The sequence below is a fragment of the Tasmannia lanceolata genome, unplaced genomic scaffold (assembly GCF_043159265.1).
Source record: "Tasmannia lanceolata isolate RefF3 unplaced genomic scaffold, GAP_Taslan_0.1 ptg000024l, whole genome shotgun sequence".
Lineage (NCBI taxonomy): Eukaryota > Viridiplantae > Streptophyta > Magnoliopsida > Canellales > Winteraceae > Tasmannia > Tasmannia lanceolata.
In genome coordinates, this window is record NW_027518701.1 from 13,449,362 (window position 1) to 13,471,093 (window position 21,732).

Genomic DNA, 21,732 nt, shown 5'->3' on the forward strand with positions numbered 1-21,732 from the left:
ATCCCCTGGAGTAGGATTCTGTTCGTAACTTCAGTTTGCCCATTCGTCTGAGGGTGCGCCACAGAAGTGAATCTCTGTTCGATTTTCAGGTCTGAGCAGAATTTTTGAAAGTTCTGGCAGTCGAACTGCCTGCCGTTTTCTGTTATCAAAGCGTGGGGTATCCCGAATCTGCAAACAACGGACTTCCAAAATAAGGTTTGTGTGTTTTGCTCCGTGATCTGGGCCAGAGGTTCAGTTTCCACCCATTTGGTGAACTAGTCTATAGCAACTACGAAGAATTCACGCCTTCCGGAGGCCAGTGGAAAAGGGCCCAAAATGTCCATCCCCCATACTGCAAAAGGGAGTGGGCTGATGATCGGGGCCATATGTACTGCCGGTTGATGAATGATGGGAGAGAATTTCTGACATCTCTCGCACTTTTTAACCAGGTCCAAAGCGTCTCTCCTCAAGGTTGGCCAGTACAGGCCTCTTACAAGCACTTTGATAGCTAGGGCCTTGCCCCCCAAGTGCTCTCCGCAAATTCCTTCGTGGGTCTTTGCAGAGTGTACGCAGCGTTGCTTGGCCGGAGGCATTTCAGGTATGGAAGGGTGTACGACCTTTTGTATAGGCTCTCACCATCTAGGGAAAACCTAACTGATCTTTGTATCACTTTGCAGGCCTCTTTCTTTCCTTCAGGAAGTTTCCCACTACGTAGGTAATCAATGATTTCATCTATCCAGCATGGCTCGTGGTCGACCTGCATTATTTCTATGGCCTCGTTGTCAATAGTGGACTTCTTCAGAAACTCCATGCATATACTCCCGAGAGCGGTGTAACCAGAAGCTGCTAGTTTGGATAGCACGTCCGCTTTCGTATTTTCCGTTCTGGTGATTCTGATGACCTCGAAGCTTTTGAATTTGCTGGCTAAAAGGCGGACCTTGGCAAGATATTTAATCATACGCTCATCGCGGGCCTCGTAGACTCCTTGGATTTGGTTTGCGACCAGTTGGGAGTCGCAATACGCCTTCAACCGCCGGGTTCATTCCAGTGATGAGAGCCTCATATTCTGCCTCATTGTTGGACGCAAGGAATCTGAACCTTAGTGCATAGTCCAGAACGAAGTTCTCCGGCCCGGTGAGAATCAAGCCGGCTCCACAACCGCTTCTGCTTGAAGATCCGTCCACATGTACTTCCCAGAGCGCCTCGGACGACATATCCTATTCCGCTGGTACAATGGCTTTTTCCGTTCTTACAGGGGTAGCCGCCTCATCTTCTACTTGTCCCCAGGTGTAGTTATCTCCTCTACAACTGGAGTTTCGACAGTTTCAGACACGATACTTTGCTGGGGGAAAGTGCATTCTGCAATGAAATCTGCCAACACTTGGGCTTTTATCGCCGGTCTGGGCAGGTATTGGAGATCAAATTCGCTTAGTTCTACAGCCCACTTCACAAGTCGCCCTGAGGTGTCCGGTCTATGGAGAACCTGTCTGAGTGGTTGATCCGTCAAGACTTTTATCGTGTGGGCTTGAAAATACAGCCTCAGCTTTCTGGCCGCCATAACGAGAGCATATGCCAACTTTTTGACTCGCTGGTATCTGGTCTCAGCATCATGTAGGACCTTGCTGACATAGGAGATTGGTTTCTGCTGGTTTTGCTCCTCTCGAATCAGTACTGCCGCCAGTGCCATGGGGCTTACCGATAGGTACAGGAGTAGCTCTTCTCCCGGTTCTGGCTTGGTCAACAACAGCGGGGAGGACAAGTACTGCTTCAGCTCTTCAAACGCACCTTGGCATTCCGGTGTCCATGGTGCTATTTTGATTCCCTTGACTGCATTGAAGAAAGGCAAACATCTTTGTGCAGACTTTGAGACGAAGCGTCCCAATGCGGCTACCATTCCGGTTAGCCGCTGCACTTCCCGAATGGTTTTTGATGGAGTGAGCTCCATTATCGCCCTGATTGTTTCCGGGTTGGCTTCTATTCCTCTCCTGCTTACCATAAACCCCAGAAATTTTCCAGCGCCAACACCAAAAGTATATTTTGTTGGGTTGAGTTTCTTGTTATGTTCTCTTAAGACTTGGAACGTCTCTTTCAGGTCGGAAACATGGTCTTTTGCGCTCTGGCTCTTAACCAGCATATCATCTACATATACTTCCATGTTGCGCCCGATCTGTTTTTTGAAGAGCTTGTTATCAAGCCTCTAGTATGTTGCTCCGGCATTTTTCAAACCGAAGGGCATGACACGATAACAGTAGGTTCCCTGATCTGTTATAAAGGATGTCCTTGGTATATCTGATTCATACATTCTAATCTGATTGTATCCGGAAAAGGCGTCCATGAAGGTCAGTAGTTCGTGACTAGCGGTGGCATCTATCAACTGATCGATCTTTGGGAGCATTAGTTGTCCTTGGGACATGCTTTGTTTAAATCGGTGAAGTCTATGCAGGTCCTCCACTTCCCTTTGGCTTTCTTTACCATAACAACGTTTGCAAGCCAGTCCGGGTACTGAATTTCTCGAATGAAGTCAGCCCTCAAGAGCCTCTCCACTTCTTCCTTGATCGCTTGCCTTCTCTCTAGGGCAAAATGTCTTCTCTTTTGCTTTACCGGCTTGCAGGTGGGGTCAACGCCAAGCTTGTTTATACTGACCTCAGGGTCTATACCAGGCATGTCCGTAGGAGCCCATGCGAAGACGTCTGCGTTGTCTCTAAGAAAGTAGGTGAGGTCCTGCCGGGTGCTATTATCTAAAGAGGAGCCGATTTGAACAACCTTCTCCCTATTGTCTTGGTATATAGGGAGGAGATGAGGTACTCGACTGGTTCATTTACTTGGGCTTCATCTCTCAGATCGAGTAGCTCAATCGGCAATGACTCCGACGCATTTTTGCCTTGAGTGCCATGGCATAACACTCCATAGATTGTGGTTGATCCCCTCTTACCTCTCCCACGCCGCTCGGCGTTATAAACTTCATTTTTTGATGATACGCGGAGGCAACGGCACGGACAAGGTTCTTGCCAGGTCGTCCCAAGATAGCATTATAGACCGACGTGACCCTCACTCCCAGGAAGTTAACCATTGTGAAAGCTTGACGGGGCGATTCACCAATAAGGACCGGTAGTTCGATTTGTCCTTCGACTTTAACAACCTCTCCCAAGAACCTGAACAAATCTGAGTTCGCCGGCATCAAACGGTCATCCCCTATCATCATTTGTTTAAAGGCATGATAGTAGAGGATGTCGGCTGAAACTCTGTTGTCGACCAGGATTTTCTTCAACTCCCAGTTCGCAACGAGCATGGTTATGACCAGGACGTCGCTATGGGGGAGTATCAAGTCATCGAGATCTGCGTCTGAGAACGAGATCTCATTTTCTGTCTTTGTCTTCTTATTGCATGCGTGAACGGTGTTAACTCGGCGCGCGTAAGCTTTTTGAGCGGATGACGAAGTCCCCCCAGCTACCGGCCCTCCCATAATGGTGTTTATGACCCCATTGGGCGGGGGGTCGGTTGATTTTCGAACGTGGGCTTGCTGGGGCACGAGACTCATGCCGCGCCGGGGGCGGCAGGGATCATTGAGGGCTTCGACCACTAGGGCTTCTCTCTCTGCGCTCCCTCCTGCGGTCATCCTCTTTAACATACTTCCTGAGGCACCCTCGGTTAATCAGCAGCTTGATTTCCTCTTTAAGGTGTCTGCACTCGTCGGTATCGTGCCCATGGTCTCCGTGGAAACGGCAGTATTTCGACTTGTCTCTTTTATTTCCCTTCGAGAGCAATTTGGCCGGCAATTTTAAGAAGTCTTCTTCAGAGGTTTTCCTCCGGTTCGAGTCTAAGGCAGCAAGTGTCTCCTCCACGGATATGTATTCTTCAGCCCCCGCCATCAGGTCTGCCAACGAGTGCGGATTTCAGTGGGCTACTGATCGCCTAAAATCGTTGAATTTGGCGCCTGCGAGGAGTTCATTCGCGACGGCGGAAGGATCCAAGTTCGGCACCTGAAGGGCTTCCTTGTTAAAATGGGTCACGAATGCCTTTAGAGCTTCATTATCCTCCTGTCGCAAGGCCATCAGGGACACTGTTGTTTTTCTTGGCCTTCGATTGCTCATGAAATGTCGGACCAAATCACCTCCGAAGTCTTCAAAGTTACTGATGGAGTTCGGCTTGATCCGCGAGTACCAATCTCGTGTGGCACCCGTCAGGGTGGTCGGGAAAGCTCTGCAGAGGAACCCGTCAGAGGCCCCGTGGAGGAGCATTATGGTTCTGAACGTCTCCAAATGGTCCACGGGATCAGTGGTTCCATCATATTGCAGGATCAATGGCATCTTGAACCCTTTGGGCGTTGGTGCGCCCAGTACACTATCGGTAAATGGCGGTCTACTTGAGAACGCCTTTGAGGTAGGCCGGCCCTGATCTTTCGCCAGCTCTTCTATCCGGTGGTCTATTTCCTCAATCCTCCGTAGCATCGGGTCGGATCTCTCGTCTGCTCGTCCCGCCGATCGGTCCATTTTCCTAGAAGGGCTGGCGGCCGAACCAGAGTGACTTTCTGAGCTCCGTCAGTCACGACGGGACTTATCTTGCCGTGCACGGCCCTCCCTGCCTCGGTGCCTCTGCAAGGAGCGGGATCGGGACCGGTGACGGCGGTGAGGCTCCGTTTGTGCTTGCCTTATTTGGGAGTGATGCGCTCGCCTTGAGTGGTGGGAATGATCACGACGGGGAGGCATAGGTTCTCCCCTAGGAGGGCTCAACCTTTCCCGCGGCAGTCGGGAGGCCTCTGCGCCCTGCTGCTAGGGCATTTGGATCAGATTTTTGTACTGATCAACAAGAGTAGTCATCTGTTGAAAAGGAGTTTGGATTTGTTCGGGAGTAGGAGCGGGATTCAGGTGTTCCGAGTGAACCGGGCTTTGCTCCGCTATTGCAGAGGGAGCTACCACCTGTGAAACGATTCGCTCGCTTCGAGTCTTACGGTGCGTTTCAGGTCTGGTCACCCGCGCTGGGGGTACTCGAGCAGTCCTCTGTCCTGCTATATTATAAAGGGGATTTGAACAGCTTTTAGTTCAGGGTCCCACGGAAGGCGCCAATCTGTTAAGCCCAAAATTGGTAACAGATGAGACAATGAAGAAGGAGCTGATCTAGAGGGTCCAAACTGCTGAGCTAAATTAAGAGTATCCCCTGCACAGAAGTACACGAGGTCAGAAGACCAACCCGGAGTCGTTGCTCCGGACAGACCCTTCGACACTCAAGTCAGTATGAGCAGAAGAGTAAAACCAAAGCTTAGAGCTGTCTCTCAGAATATTTTTCTATCTCCCTTTACTATAGCATGGGTGAAGGCTATTTATGGTGAGAGCTCTGGGGTGGTTGGATTACCTACCCCGGGATAGGTGTCGGCCCATGTGTGGGTTTGTTTTTACCTGCCCTTGGCGAATTACCAGGTTGCCCTTGGGGTTGGTGTCAATTCAGGGTGGGCCATCCGGGGGCCACTTGTCGACAGCTGGTTGGATGTGGCTTTTCATACTCCATCACTTAGGAATTTTCCAGATGTGACACCAGAGATATGGGACACTGATAAGGATAGGATTAACTAGGATTAATCTAACACATCTTTATTGTTGAATTGTAAAGCAGGTGTTGCGTGATCAAACCATAAGCGTATGATTCAAGAAATTACCATCAAAATTCTTAAATAAATTCAAACAATTAACATTGGGTGCCTCATGGAATGTATGTGTGCAATCGGTGCCGATGACTGATCGACCATGATAAAGTGACCCACATGGTTGTGGTCCCATGCCGAACTGACACCCCCAACCTTGAGATTAAGGCCCCTAAAAATAAACATTTTGAATTCTTTTTGCGAAACTCTTAAGGCCATGTTTGGAAACCAAGAATTTTTTACCGTGGAATATTAGTTTGATCAATTGGGAGGGACGGGTGGGAGAGCAAAGACCTAAGAGAGCATGAGTAAGGAGAGGACGAGGAAAGGCTGAAAAAAATAAGGGAAAAAACACTACTCAAAATATGATTTTTTTCTCCATTTTTTAGCCATTTTCCCACCCTCTCCTCACTCTCTCCTCTCACCCTCCTGTTGAAGGTAAAATTGGTTCTATCCTCTAGGAACACGTGGCTGAGCATGATCTAACGGCCTAAAATAGAGTGCCAGTCGCCTTTCTTCCATAACAAATCCCATGATTCCTTTTAGCCACGTCAGCTCAAGTCGTTAGAGATCGGATCCCACAATCACTTGACAGCGACAGACGCTTTAGCTAGCAGATATACCGAATATGATCGACATGGTAGAGGACAAATAAGAGAGTGCCACGTTGGTGATACACGAAAGCAAGATGTATGATCTCCTCTAGTATAAAAGAGGACTCTCCTGCTCATTTAGGGAAGAGAAAGTAAATAAAAAATAGAGCATTGTGCTGGTGAGAGAACTTCATCTTTTCCAATCTATCTCCGATCACCAAAAGTTATGTAATCTAACTAGTTTTCTCCTTGTTATTACTCATTCATTTGCTTTGAACCTTGAATGTATTCATTAGATTCATATTCAATCAGTAAAATAATTTTGTGTTTGAGATCTCAGTTTTTTCATAGATTTCTGTGATAATTCTCTATTAACCATCAGATCTAGAGGCAAGAATTTAATGATAACATTTTGGCGCCATCCGTGGGACTCCATCATTCACCAGAGTAATCTCCGGCGATGAAGAAACCTAATTCAAAGCAAACTGATAAGATGGTCACAAGGAGCAGGCTAACCAAGGTTCAATGAGTAACGTACGCTCTCCCCAACTGGCGAAGCAGTATCTCCCTCATTCTGAAGAATCTTTGGCCGGATCTACTCGAGACATCGATCTTCCGACAAAATAAATGTACAACGATCTCTCTCGCCAAGTCACCGAGATTCTCCGGCGGTTGCCGCCATTACAAGATCCTTTAAAGGAAACTCAAGTTCTGGTAAATCAATCTCCGTCAAAGGTAAATCTGGACGATAGCAAGGATTCTTAAGAGGACCGACATCCTCATCGAAAATGCCAGAAAGAGCGCGCACTTTCTGTCTCCATCACTAGTCCGATCCGGACATATTACAATGTCAATTCACTAGATTATCGCCGGAACACGCAACGAAGGCGTCTATTCCTTACCGAGCCTCAAGATCCTTTGCCTAGGGGTGTCAAAGGGATACTTCGGGTCGGATCCACCTATGTCAAGTCACGATGCATTCAAATTCCTTATCGGTCGGGTAGGAGTCGGATTGTTCTTCGGATCCTACTTTCCACATCATGATCACGATCCATTTTAATTCGGACCGTCCATCTGAGTGTCCTATTATATCCCACTAAGCTAATTAAACAATTAATTAAAAAAAAAGAGTTAGAATGGCAGTCCACTATTACTGTGTCTCTATGCATTTTCTTCAACTAAATTAAAAATTTATCTATGTTTAATCTATGTGTAAAATAATGCTTCTAAACAATAAAACTAATCAAAATTACATACACGAATATAATGTATAACTATTATCAAAGAATAAATTACCCTAAAACACCTTTCTTTTCCTTCATGAAAGTATGAAATGAAAGGACTGAAATGAATGAAATCACATTCCCATCCAATTCATTAAGTGATAAGAGAGGTTTTGACCAAAATACCCTTCATAGAACAGTTAGCATTAACAAAATTTGGAGGGTATTTTTGCAAGACATTTCGGATCGTGACTATCCAATGGGCATCTGTGGCATACCCATACACAACCCGAAATTTTTCGGATCCCAGATTTGATGATCCAAAATATGCCAATGGATCCTATTCATATGTTTAGATCCCGTTCACTAGCGTTCGGATTTGGATGATCCATCGGACCGTCTGGATCCATTGACACCCCTACCTTTGCCTGTTGTCGCAGATCACCAGATTGCGGAAGATTTACCTATTCCGATAGCAGATCCGAATTTTGATCGAATCGCTAGGCTTGAAAGCCAGATCCGGGAGGTACAACAAGAGCTAAAGGCTCCTCGTACTTTAGATCTGCTCGATGAGTAGGAAAAAGAAGCGATTTCGCTGTTTACGAAGGAAGTGATGTATGCACCAGTGGATCCGACATTTGACCTAGCTCGTTTTACGTCTTACGATGAAACCGCTGATTCGATGGAATTTTTGAAGACATATCGACGAGTGACGTATTTACGAGGTGCCTCTGACGCCTTCATGTGCAAGGCTTTCTCCTCACTTTTGAAAGGTAACGCTAGCAGCTGGTACTCGAACTTAAAGCCTAACTCTATTGGATCTTTACATGAATTAGAAAAGTAATTTGCTTACTATTTCGCAAACAATAGACCTCGTCGCAGACCAGCTAATGCTTTGATCGCGTTGCGTCAATCGAAGGAAGAAACTTTGCGGAGTTTTATGAGCCGATTCAATGCACAGGTGGTACAAATCACCAACCTCGATCTTGATATTGTGATCACTACGTTCAAATTCGCCACTCACAATCGAGATCTGAAGCTTTCACTTCATGTCGAGCCTCCGCGTACCTTACAAGATCTGATGACGAGAGCAGATAGATTCGTTGATGCGGAAGAGTCGCTGGAGTTAGACAAAAATGCTGACGCTCATAAACCACAGGATAAACCAAAAGAAGAAAATCGTCAAGCTAATAGACCAAATCGGCCGCCCAGACCTGATGACAAGGATCGGAATCAAGGTCCGGTCTCTTCTTTCGAAAAGTTTTATACTCCTCTTACTACAACGGTCTCTAACATTTTGAATGAGATTGGAGACCAAGGTTTAATCCATCGGCCTAAGAAAATAAAAACGACGAGTAAAAATTGGAAAAGTTTGAAGTACTGTCACTACCATGAAGATCGGGGACATACTATAGATGAATGTTTTCATCTGAAGGAGGAAATTGAGAGACTAGTGACGGGAGGACAGCTACATCGTTTTGCGAGGCATCTGCTAAATAACGATCATCCCCGACCGAGGTAAGAGGTTCGATGATCTCCCTCCCGACATCACTCGCCAGGTCACCACCAATCTACTTCCCGACACCAATCGTCCAGTCGTCATGGATCTCCCTCTAGTCATAGAGACTCCGATAGGGTTCGTGAAGTAGCGAATTTTGGTAGTCACAGGCAGATTGCTGGAAATATTGACATTATTTCAGGAGGACCGGCAGCTAGAGGCCCCACAACTGCTGGAAGGAACACTTACTTAACAAGAGTAAACTCTCTCGAAGCTCCCACTAAAAATTTAAAGCCAGATGGAGATGGCATTGATCAAGTGATCACCTTTACCGAAGCAAACTACAAAGGAATGATGGTACCACACGATGATGCAGTAGTAATCTGCCTGGTAGTCGCTAACTCCAATGTCAGCAAGATTCTGGTAGACATAGGAAGCTCCCTGAACATTCTGCATTGCAAGGCATTTGATCAAATGGGAAATGGCGTAGATCGCTTAACCCCGTTTGAGTGGGATGTCTACGGATTTTCAGGTGATTCTGTGAAAATCGGTGGGCAGATCGATCTCCCGGTAACCTTCGGTACCGATAAATGTCAGAGGACACTCATACAAACTTTCTTAGTAGTACAAGTACCTTCCACTTACAACGCAATAATTGGGCGACCTGCACTAAACGAGCTTCAGGCAGTAGTTTCCACGCCTCACCTGAAAATGAAATTTCTCACTCCTCACGGAATCGAAGTTATATGCGGAGATCAGAATTAGGCCCGATCCTGTTATTAAAACAGTTTAAAAGGTACTAACAAACCTAAGGAAGCTTTTCATATTGACTCGACGAACTCCAAGGACAAACCGAGAGCATTAAAAGGAGAACCTGTCAAAGAGTTGAGTAAAATACAATTATTTATGGAAGACAGAGAAAAAATTGTTCGGATTGGCTCTTTTCTCACAGGTAAGATCAGAACAGATTTGATTAATTTCCTTAGAGCAAATGCGGATGTTTTTGCAAGGTCAGCATCGGACATGCCAGGAATTTCTCCCGAGGTAATTGTCCACAAGTTAAAATGTGGATACCTCGTTCAAACCGGTTAAACAAAAGAAAAGGAATTTTGCTCTATAAAGACAAGTCCATATAAAGGAAGAAGTGGACAAACTCGTGAAGGCTAATTTCATCAAAGAAATCCATTACCCAGAGTGGCTTGCCAACGTAGTCATGGTGAAGAAGGCAAACGAAAAATGGAGAATTCGTATTGATTACACGGATCTAAATCAAGCCTGCCCGAAAGATCACTTTCCACTTCCGAAAATAGATACACTGATAGACGCCACCTCCGGTCACCAGTTGTTAAGCTTCATGGATGCATTCTCTGGCTACAATCATATACAAATGTATGCACCAGACATCCCAAAAACTTCTTTTATTACTGAGCAAGGATTGTTCTACTACAGAGTCATGCCGTTTGGCCTAAAGAATGCAGGAGCAACCTATCAGCGGTTGGTGAACAGGTTGTTTGAAAATCAAATTGGGCGCAACATTGAAGTATATGTAGGCGACATGATGGCAAAAAGCCATGTTTCGGATCTTGAAGAAACTTTTTTGGTCCTTCGGAAGCATCATACGAAGTTGAATCCATCAAACTGTGCATTTGGAGTCACATCTAGGAAGTTCTTGGGATTTATGGTGAGCCATAGAGGAATTGAGGCTAATTCTGAGAAGATCAAAGCTATATTAGACATGGCCCTCCAAAAATATTGTTGAAATACAGCACTTAACTGAAAGGATAGTGTGGGAACCGGTTTTTTCCCGTGTTTGCGCAGGACGACAGGGGATCACCACAATCGAGTTTTACGTAGGGGGTGTTATTTGATTTGCGCTACTTACGGACTCGGGAATGTAGTCCTAACTTCGCAAGTTAGAGAAACTCAGAGTCGCCACCTAGGTTAGGGCCTAGGACCCGTGTCTATTCTTCCAAGAAAATGAGTAACGACTCGAATTTTGTTAGAAGAATAGTAATCAAGGGTTCCTTTCCTCTGGGCCTAGAACCTTATATTTTACTATGTTTGCTTAAGGCACGGTCTTTACAGATATCCAGGCAAGGGTTGTTGTTACAATTGGGGAAGGTATTAAGCACCCCTCTCACCCGGCTTTATCCAGTCTCTTAACTTAGATTGGCAATTTGGAAGGATTTAAAATAAAAGGATTTGATGTTATTTCCCTTGTTACATTATGCTTAATTCCGAATGTAAATGGAATGAATTTACAAAAGAAAATAGAAATAAGCGATAATTAACCTGATCGGTGTTGTAAGTTGTTTACGGCTCGAATGGAACTCGCAACTACTCACGATCAGGTTAACTTAAATCAAACGGAAAATGACTATACAGAAAGTAAAAGCAAGGTAGAGGGGTTTATATCATAAGTTCAGGGGGCAATTTGAGCGCCCGATATCCTATGATGTCACTACCTCGTACTTTACTGTGAAGAAAGCTGTAAATTGCCGAAAGTAAAGAGCAAGTCAGAGGGAATAATGTCTCAAGCACTCGGCCGTAGCAGAACAAGTCTCTTTGACACCTCAACCTTGAATCTTACTGTGCAAATGTAAAAGTACAGAAAGCAGTAAAGTGCTGAAATTAGTGAAAGATAGGTAGAAGGGCTTGACAACAAGGCGATGAAACCCACACTACCTGTTTTGTAAATACCCAACAGAAAAGTAAATGGATTACTTTTTTTAAGTTTGTATCGTAAGTTGCTTTCGGCAAAGCCTGATTTCGCAACTTACTTTACGACAGAAAAGTAAATGGATTATTATTTTTTTAGGTTTGTATTGTAAGTTGCTTTCGGCAGAACCTGATTTCGCAACTTACTTTACGACAGAAAATTAAATGGATTACATTTTTTAGATTTTCTGATCTTACCACTGGAGAGTTGGGCAGCGTAACCGCGCTTGTTGGAAGAAGGAAACTTCAGAGATTGCCAAAATTTTGGCAGAACCACGACGCTATATTGAAAATAGGGCATTGGGTTCTCTAAAATTCGGCAGCGCTACCGCGCTTGTATTAAAAAGGGGGCTTTCGAGGCTGTGGAGAAATCGGCCGCGCAATGGCGTTGTATAGCCAAAAATGCCTTCGAGTTTACCGAGATCTCAGTAGAACAATGACGCTACTATGGAAAAGTAGCTCGTAGTTCTGTGAATTTTGACAGAATAACGGCGTAAAAAAAAGACGCTCTGAACCTTCAGAAATTCGGCGGAGTGTCGACGTCCGAAAGGAGCTACCTAGTGTTTATGTACTTTCTCTCTTTTAAAGCAAGCTAACTAGGATTTCTGTCTGATTTTCTGCAAGGGTTTGGGGTTTGAAAAAGAGGAAAAATACACTGAAAGAAGGTGTATACACCTGAGGGGAGAGAGAGAAAGAGAGGAGAGATAAGTGTTAAAAAACCTTACCCCCCTCCCCTATAAATAGGGGAGGGGTAAAAAATATCTGGGCTCGACTCAAATTTGTCTAGGACGAATTTGGTGATGACATCACCCATAAATATCTGGGTGATGTCATCCCCGGTTGCCGCTATAGTTCGTCTCTTCTCCGTTTTGTTTTGTAGTGTTTTTTATAGGGGAGGGGTAAAAAATATCTGGGCTCGACTCAAATTTGTCTAGGACAAATTTGGTGATGACATCACCCATAAAAATCTGGGTGATGTCATCCCCGGTTGCCGCTATAGTTCGTCTCTTCTCCGTTTTGTTTTGTAGTGTTTTCGTCTTTCATCGGTGCTTTCGGTCGTTCATATCTCTTCCAATTAGATTCCGATTCGCACGCGGTCAGGTCCGTTGGATTCCTTGTGTTCAGGGCTCTGCAATGGACTAGAAATAGGGTACTTTTGGAAAATCAGGTTCCCTTTGGATGCCAAAAGAGAGTTTCGGACCCAAAGTTAACCTACCGATTGGGAATGTCGTGTGCATACGGGCTCACCGACGAATGCCGTAAATGGTGGGTGTTGAGTGGACAGGCTTCTGGTTTGATGACAAAAGTGTTTGCTGTGTTTAAACAGGCTTCTGGGTGGTGGTGGTTTCGTCTCTTACTAATGTATTTGGTCGTCCATATCTCTTCTGATTGGACTCCGATTCGTATGCGGTCAGGTCCGTTGGATTCCTTGTGTTCATGGCTTTCCAATGAATCTGACATCGGGTGCTTTCGAGAGAGAGGGTGTCCTTTGGGTGCTAAAAAGAGAGTTTCAGACCCTAGGTTAGCCTACCGATTGGGAATACCGTGTGCAGACGGACTTACTGGTTTTATGCCATAAAAGATGGGTGCTGTGTAGACAGGCTTTTGGTTTGCTGAAAAGGGCGGGTGTAGTGTTAAAACAGGCTTTCGATGGTTGAAAATATCTTTAGGTACCCTAAAGAGAGATTGAAAGAAACACGACTGGTGCTCTGGAACTCGTCATAAGGTTCTTCCTCGCGTCACCTATCACTAATACATTCTTGACAAAATTGGGTGTCTACAGATGCCCCTCTTTGGTAGAGGGTGCAAGGCACCTGAATGCCGAAGTAAGGAGACAACAAAATTTTGTCAATGGAGACTAATGATAAGCTTACAAGATTCGCATCGGATCCTCAGGTGTACAACCTTCTGGGGGACCCGATCCCGCGAGAGGGGGGCGCGAACCACCTCCCTCTCTTGGTCTCTCGTACCCACGCGAATGGCATGTGCCTTTTAATTATTAATATAAGTCATCTTTTCTGTGAACTTGGGTTCACTAAAGCAATCCAAATTTCACACAAAAGAGAATAATCAGAGTCGCCACCTAGGTAAGAGACCTAGGACCCATAAGTGACAAGAAATCTAGATTTGTTACCTGATTACGAGAATGGAAGGTATGGGGGATTACCACCACATACATCATTCTTGTCCTATAATCCGGTCTTCAATTTCAAAGTTAACTCTCTTAAATTTCTTTTAAATGGGTCATTTGAACTCTTTTGATGTGCGAACTATGTGACATGCATCTTAAAATATAATTTCAAAATAATTCCTCAATGTGTATCTTGATTTTCTTGATTTGTTGGGATTCAATCTATGTGAAAATTCTCCTAAAATTCTAATTTGGAAAAAAATCCTAAGTGATTTAATCAATTTAATTTAGGATTTTAAATGAGAGAAGAAATAAAAAAACTACCCTAAAAATCACACTGATTGTGTGTGGGGCCGACTCGTGCATGGAATGCCATCCCAGCATCCAAGCTGCCTACGTACCCAAGCCTCACTAGGATCAGAGTCGACGTAGTTCGGTGACCTAAACTAAGCTATATGCCCAAGAAATCTAGGACATCGATCTAGACCGAAAAGACTGTTTCAACAGTTTATGAGAGATTATTTAATTCAAGCTTAGTAGCTTTTATTATCCTAGGACTTCTTCTAAGATGATATTTGGTCCTATCTAAGTGCAAGACATCCCCTTAGACTAATGCAGGTGAACCTACATCCTAGGTTAACTAGGCTTGTCCTATGAGAAAAGGGTTAATTAGTGTAACTAAATATATGGCCCAATTGCTATCAATAACAATCGACCGTGATGAGACTGGACTCCTAACTCTACAACACCCTAAAACCTAGATCGTGGCGTAAGGATTCCTAAAGAAGGCTCTAAAGGTTCCTACGAGATGATACAGTAATCCAACGGTTCCAAAATAATTTAAATATTGATTAATCCTACTCAATTTATTAAGTTACTGATTTTCGGTTATCTTAAGTGTTCCTGATGTCTAAAATTTAAGGAAAATCTAAGGCTCTAAGGGTTAACAAGTTTCATGCTTAGGCTGCACTCATGGAAGGAAATCGTGCTTTTTACACTTATAAAATTTGGCATATAAGTTATAATATCTTATTGCCTGGCATATTCTCAGGGTATCCGTGAAAAACGACCTCAGAGCCAACAACATATTATAACTTAGATACTTAAACCGTACAAGGTAGATCGCAATAGGTAAACGATTATGAGTACAACCCATGCACCTAAAAGACCTAGAAAAATAAATTTTCAAAAGAAGTTGTACACTTTTAAGGTTTATCCTTAAGTGCCTTAAGTATTAGATGCATATTAAGAAATTAAGATGTTCTGGAAATTTTTGTTACTTTTGGATTTAAATTGGATTTTTAATGGATTTATTAATTTCATACGAGATTGTGATTTTACAACGAAACACATACCAATTCGATTCCAACTTGACTCACTTTCATAAAAATTCAATAATCATAAAATATGACATTCAGGAAATTTTCATGATATTTGAAAATTAAAATAAATCTTTTATAAGATTTTTTCTAAATCCGACCAGGTAGCAAATTTACAAAGTAACATATATAAATCATATTCCAATTAGATCAAAACTTTGACAGAAACAAGATATTAATATTTTGAGCCTACTGTAAAAATTTCAACAATTGTTATTATGATTTACCACCAATTAAAAACTAGACAAAATCTGGCAATTTTGAAAGAAAAATAAAAAACACATATCAATTCTAATCCTAAAATCACGAACAATTCACAAAAGATCAAATATGGATAATATTATTTGTGTTCCAAATTTCAGCTTCAGAAGATCAAAATTTAATCAAACAAATCAAATTTTATTGAAAACATAGCCATTTTATGCGCAAAACGAAGTTGTGATTTTAAAACAATGAAGGAATTTCATTTTCAAAATTTTCTTTCACAAAAACTCTTCAATATTTATAAGATATTATTCTGAAAAGTTTTGTAATTTTTCAAACTCATTTAATATTTCTTCGAATTAAAACAGACCTTAAATCAATTATAATTCATATTCAATAAATTTTGAAAATCATGAAAATGTTTGAGTCAACTGGAAATAGTAAAAAACTACTGGAGCGAAAATTTCAGCCAATTCCGACATGTGTTTCTATAGATTTGATTTTTTTCATCAAAAAATCACTCTTTTCTGGACAATTGCTTGAAGGGCGATGTCGGCATTAAAACCAGCCAATCTTGGCTGGAAATTTAGGTTTTCAAAAGTTTTTAATTGTGTTTCAATCTCAGAAAGAATCTAATTTGAAGAAAACTATTGATTCAAACCACTTGCTTTGAAAATCGGATTTAAACCCATATCGAAAGAGCTTTGAAAGAAAATTAATTTTTAAATCATAGAAATTAATCTTCCAGCAAAAATCTAGATTTAAAAAGAATATGATTCACATTAGATCATGTTAAATTTCATCCAAAAATACCTCCATATGCGTCATCTACGAAAGAAAACCCGCAAACCTAACCTAACATGCTTTTTCTAGTTCCTAGTTTTCAAGGGAGACGAATACTAACCGTTGATCGCTTTTTCTTGTCTCTAGGGCTGGTAATTCAAGATATAAGCTTTGACCAGCCCTTAATACACTTTAGAAAATCCGAAGATTGAAGAATTATAACCCCAAATTGAAGTATGTTGAAGAGGAGAAGAAGATATCCAAGTATGCTTCAATGGAGCTCACTTGAAAGTAATGAATTATGGCTCAAATAGTGTTGGACGAATTTTTTTTGAAAGGGTGGAGTGTTGTACGAATTTTAAGAGAGATTTTGAGTCTGGGTGATGTTTTTTATATAGAAAAATATTATGGTTTGCAAAGGATAGGTTGTTTCCATTGTGTAGAGTCCTTTTAGTTAGTTTCCTTATTTACACACTACGCTTTCTTTTCTCTTAGTTTTCAAATTAATTTGAATTCTGATTGTGATTCCATGCAAGCCAAGGCATACTATTTTGCATAAGGTAGATCTTTCAAGACTCTTCTAGAAACTCTCACACAATGGAAATAACATATATATGAAAAATTCCCGTCCAAAAAAGACTGCCCAATGTTGGAGCTAGTTTTGAACTATTTAGGGGCAGAATCAAGAAAAATCGTAAACTAGAAAGTTGTAGATCTTTTTGAGCCGTTCGAAACAAGTATAAAACAAATTTTTGGACAAGTAAGTAAAATATTATAGCTATTTTAGTAATCTGACAATACTAGCCCTTTCTAATTGCAACTCTTCCTTTCTTTTTCTCTTTATTATTATTTTTTTCAAAACAAATATGTTGTCAACATCCACCTCACCTCATGTTGGATGTCCAACTAAGTGGACTACCCATATGGGCACCCAATCATGTGGGCCCACCCACATGGGTGAGTCCACATGTGCCTCCCACATGGGCTTTTGTCCAATGGGCCTTTTTAAAGTTTTTTTGGATTTTTTAAATAAAGATTCAATAAAATCTCATTAAATCCAAACTTTTTATGAATAAACCCAACCCATATGACCTTCATGTCGCACCCCCAAGCACATGGTCGAGCCACCGTCTATAAGAAAAGCAATTTTTCGGACCAAAATGCCCCTATTGTCATACACCTAAAAGCGACTAAAAATGACCTCAAATTAGATTGCCCTCAAAGGGGAAAGTTAAAAATGGAAAGTCTTCATATTCAAACTTCAAAAATAGCAAGTTTTTAAGTTTGTTTATTTTGGTGGACGATATCAAACAAGACCATTTGGCATTCCCTGAAAATGCCCAAAATGCCCTCGACACACAAAATTTCCAAATCAAGCGAAACCCCCAAGAGGTTCTAAATTTAACAAGTTTTTCAAAATTCATGGAATCACTCAAGATTTCTCAGACACAACTTGGGGGTCAAATGGGACACACTGAAAATGATCAAAATACCCCTGTAGTGCAAAAATTGATGAAAAATAGGAAAAACCCTGAGAAATTCAAAAAATAGCAGATTTTCCTACTTGATTGGAAACTTAAATTTTCATCTTTCGGAGGCTAATGGAACCCACTAAAGACTTTTAGGATTGCGAATCAACTTTAAAACTCCTTAAAAATGCAAGAATACCTAATATAATGCGGAAGACGTCAAGACTAGATGAAACTTCTGAATCTCTTGCTTTTCAAAGCGTAGCAAAATTGGGGTGTCTACGATGCCCCTCTTTGGTAGATATGACGTAGTCATAGAATACCAAAGCAAAAGTGACAAAGCTATTTTGCGCAGCTTTAATCAACAAAGGACTCTCTAGACTAATGTAAGACCCTAGACGAAGTCCTAGAACATAATCAAGATCATTTATTCTTACCACCATGAGCTGATAGTTCAGAATAATGGAGAAATGAGTTGAATCTAAGATCGAAAATCATGCAACTTAGAACGAAAGACAATTATGATGTGGCGCCATTTTCAGACAGACAATGAAGGAAGGAGGCACTGTTTGCGAACGAGCTCAGGAAAAATGAGACACCGATTTCGAACAGGCTCAGAGAGATTTAACTTGTCTGCGAGCGAAACCCGAGGCTAAAGGAATGACCTGGCTGCAAGCGAGCCTATGTATCAAGAGAATTGACTTGTCTACGAGCGAGACGGGAGACCAGAAGGATTGTCTGCGAGCGAGACGAATGACCAGAAGGAATTGACCTGACTGCGAGCGAGCCTAGGATCGAGATGAATGACTTGTCTACGAGCGAGACGGAAGGTCGGAAGGAATTAGCTTGTCTGCGAATGAGACGGAAAGCTAATGGATTGACCCGGCTGCGAGTGAGCCTAGGGTCAAGATTATTGACCTGTCTGCGAGCGAGACGGAAGGTCGGAAGGAATTAGCTTGTCTGTGAACGAGACGGAAAGCTAATGGATTGATCCGGCTGGGAGCGAGCCTGAGGTCAAGATGACTGGCCTATCTGCAAGCGAGAGGGAAGGTCGGAAGGAATTAGCTTGTCTGCGAAAGAGACAGAAAGCTAATGGACTAACCCGGCTGCAAGCGAGCTTGGGGTCAAGGATGATTGACCTGTCTGTGAGCGAGACTGAAGGTCGGAAGGAATTAGGTTGTCTGCGAATGAAACGGAAAGCTAATGGATTGACCCAGCTAGAGCGAGCCTGGGGTCAAGATGATTGACCTGCCTGCGTGCGAGACGGAAGGTCGGAAGGAATTAGCTTGTCTGTGAACGAGACGGAAAGCTAATGGATTAATCCGGCTAGGAGCGAGTCTGGGGTCAAAAAGACTGACCTATCTGCGAGCGAGACAGAAGGTAGGAAGGAATTAGCTTGTCTGCGAACGAGACAGAAAGCTAATTGATTGACCCAGCTGCGAGCGAACCTGGGATCAACATGATTGACCTATCAGTGAGCAATACAGAAGGTCAGAAGGAATTAGCTTGTCTGCGAACGAGACAGAAAGCTGATGGATTGACCCGGCTGCGAGCGAGCATGGGGTCAAGATGATTGACTAGTCTGCGAGCGAGACGGAAGGTCAAAATGAATTAGCTTGTCTGCGAATGAGACGGAAAGCTAATGGATTGACCCGGCTGCAAGCGAGCCTAAGGTGAAGATGAGTGACCTGTTTGCGAGTGAGACGGAAGGTCGGAAGGAATTAGCTTGTTTGTGAACGAGACGGAAACCTAATGGATTGATCCGGCTGGGAGCGAGCCTGGGGTCAAGATGACTAACCTGTCTGGGAGCGAGATAGAAGGTCGGAAGGAATTAGCTTGTCTGCGAACGAGACAGAAAGCTAATGGATTAACTCGGCTACGAGCGAGCCTGGGGTCAAGATGATTGACGTGCCTGCGAGCGAAACGGAAGGTCGGAAGGAATTAGCTTGTCTGCAAACGAGACGGAAAGCTAATGGATTGACCCAACTGCGAGTGAGCCCTGGGGTCTAGATGACTGACCTGTCTGCGAGCGAGGCGGAATGTCGGAAAGAATTACCTTGTCTTTGAACAAGACGGAAAGCTAATGGATTGACCCAGCTGCGAGCGAGCTTGGGGGTCAAGATGACTGACCTATCTGCGAGCGAGACGGAAGGTCAGAAGGAATTAGCTTGTCTGTGAATGAGGCGGAAAGCTAATGAATTGGCCCCGCTGCGAGCGAGCCTAAGATCGAGATGATTGACCTGTCTACGAGCAAGACAGAAGGTCGGAACCAATTAGCTTGTCTGCGAATGAGACGGAAAGCTAATGGATTGACTCAGCTGCGAGCAAGTCTGGGGTCAAGATGATTGACCTGTTTGCGAGCGAGACGGAAGGTCGGAAAGAAGTAGCTTGTCTGTGAATGAGACGGAAAGCTAATGGATTGACTCGGCTGCGAGCGAGCTTGGGGTCAAGATGATTGACCTGTCTGAGAGCGAGACGGAAGGTCGGAAGGAATTGGCTTGTCTATGAATGAGACGAAAATCTAAAGAATAAACCTGGCTGCGATCGAGCCTGGGGTCAAGATGATTGACCTGTCTGCGAGCGAGACGGAAGGTCATAAGGAATTAGCTTGTCTGCGAATGAGACGGAAAGCAAAAGAATTGGCCCGGCTGCGACTGAGCCTGGGGTTAAGATGATTGACCTATCTGTGAGCGAGACGGAAGGTCAGAATAAATTAGCTTGTCTGCGAATGAGACGGAAATCTAATGGATTGACCGGTCTGCAAGCGAGACGGAAGGTCGAAAAGAATTAGCTTGTCTGCGAATGAGACGAAAAGCTAAGGGATTGACCTGGCGATAAGCGAGCCTACGGTAAAGTTGATTGACTTGTCTGGGAGTGAGACGGATGGTCAGAAGGAATTAGCTTGTCTGTGAATGAGACGGAAAGCTAATGGATTAACCTGGCTGCGAACGAGTCTGGGGTCAAGATGATTGACCTGTCTGCGAGCGAGATGGAAGGTCGGAAGGAATCAGCTTGTCTGCGAATGAGACGAAAAGCTAATGGAATAACCCAGCTGCGAGCGAGCCTGGGGTCAAGATGATTGACCTGTCTGTGAGTGAAACGGAAGGTCGGAAGGAATCAACTTGTCTACGAATGAGACGGAAAGCTAAAGAATTGACCCGGCTGCGAGCGAGCCTGGGGTCAAGATGATTGACCTGTCTGTGAGCGAAACGGAAGGTCGGAAGGAATTAGCTTGTTTGCAAATGAGAAGGAAAGCTAAAGAATTGACCTATCTGCGAGCGAAACTGTGGTCAAGATGATTGACCTGTCTGGGAGCAAGACGGAAGGTCGGAAGGAATTATCTTGTCTGCGAATGAGACGGAAAGCTAAAGAATTGGCCCGACTGCAAGCAAACCTGGGGTCAATATGATTAATTGGACAAATTGGATTAGAATCTGCTTAATGAAGAATGAGGTTATGAATAGGATTGAGATTTAGATTGCTTGATTAATCGTTTGAGAGAGGCACCTTTGATTGAGATGAATTGACGATTTCAATGATAGGAAATTTGGAGACTTTTCATGAACTTCAATTTGTAGTGAACTTGAATTTGATGAATGAAGGATGAAGTTACTGACAATAAAAATGGTGCCTGATGAAGATATTGATATTATGATTTTGACAAATGACGAGAAGACAAACCTTAGAAACGATAAAGCATGACTAGCAGGAATGGTTTAGGAACGCTTTCAAGAAGCTTCAACAAGATTTTCGCAAAGAGACCGTTAGTCTTTTTTTTTGCTGGGGATTTTGATAACTGAAACCTTGATCTAAATACCTGAAACTGGTAAATCTAGAACAACGGCTCTCTTGGATACTGAAATTGAAAAGTGAGATTTTTCCTATTGAAAGTGTTTAGACAAACATTTATTGACCAGGATAGTATTCAACTAATTGGAAGGAAATTCAGAATTTTAATGGCTTATCTTTCTAAGAAATTGGCCCAACCATCATCACATCCAAAGCTCTCTCAAGCTTTGTGTACCCTTCTGGGGCATGGTCTTCTTATGGAAACTGCACTTTTCGATGCTTCTTCTGAATATTTCTAAGCTGATCTTCTTTAAAATAAAGCTCTTTGACT

At 43.1% G+C, this 21,732-nt stretch overlaps 1 protein-coding gene across 1 annotated transcript; it reads left to right on the forward strand.

Moving 5' to 3' along the window:
• Nucleotides 1-8,043: 8,043 nt before the first annotated feature.
• LOC143857058 (uncharacterized) lies at nucleotides 8,044-9,693 on the forward strand. Its single transcript, XM_077367331.1, has 3 exons — nucleotides 8,044-8,144; nucleotides 8,301-8,948; nucleotides 9,048-9,693. The coding sequence occupies exons 1-3, from the start codon at nucleotides 8,044-8,046 to the stop codon at nucleotides 9,691-9,693; spliced, it is 1,395 nt and encodes a 464-aa protein (XP_077223446.1).
• The last annotated feature ends 12,039 nt before the right edge of the window (nucleotides 9,694-21,732 follow it).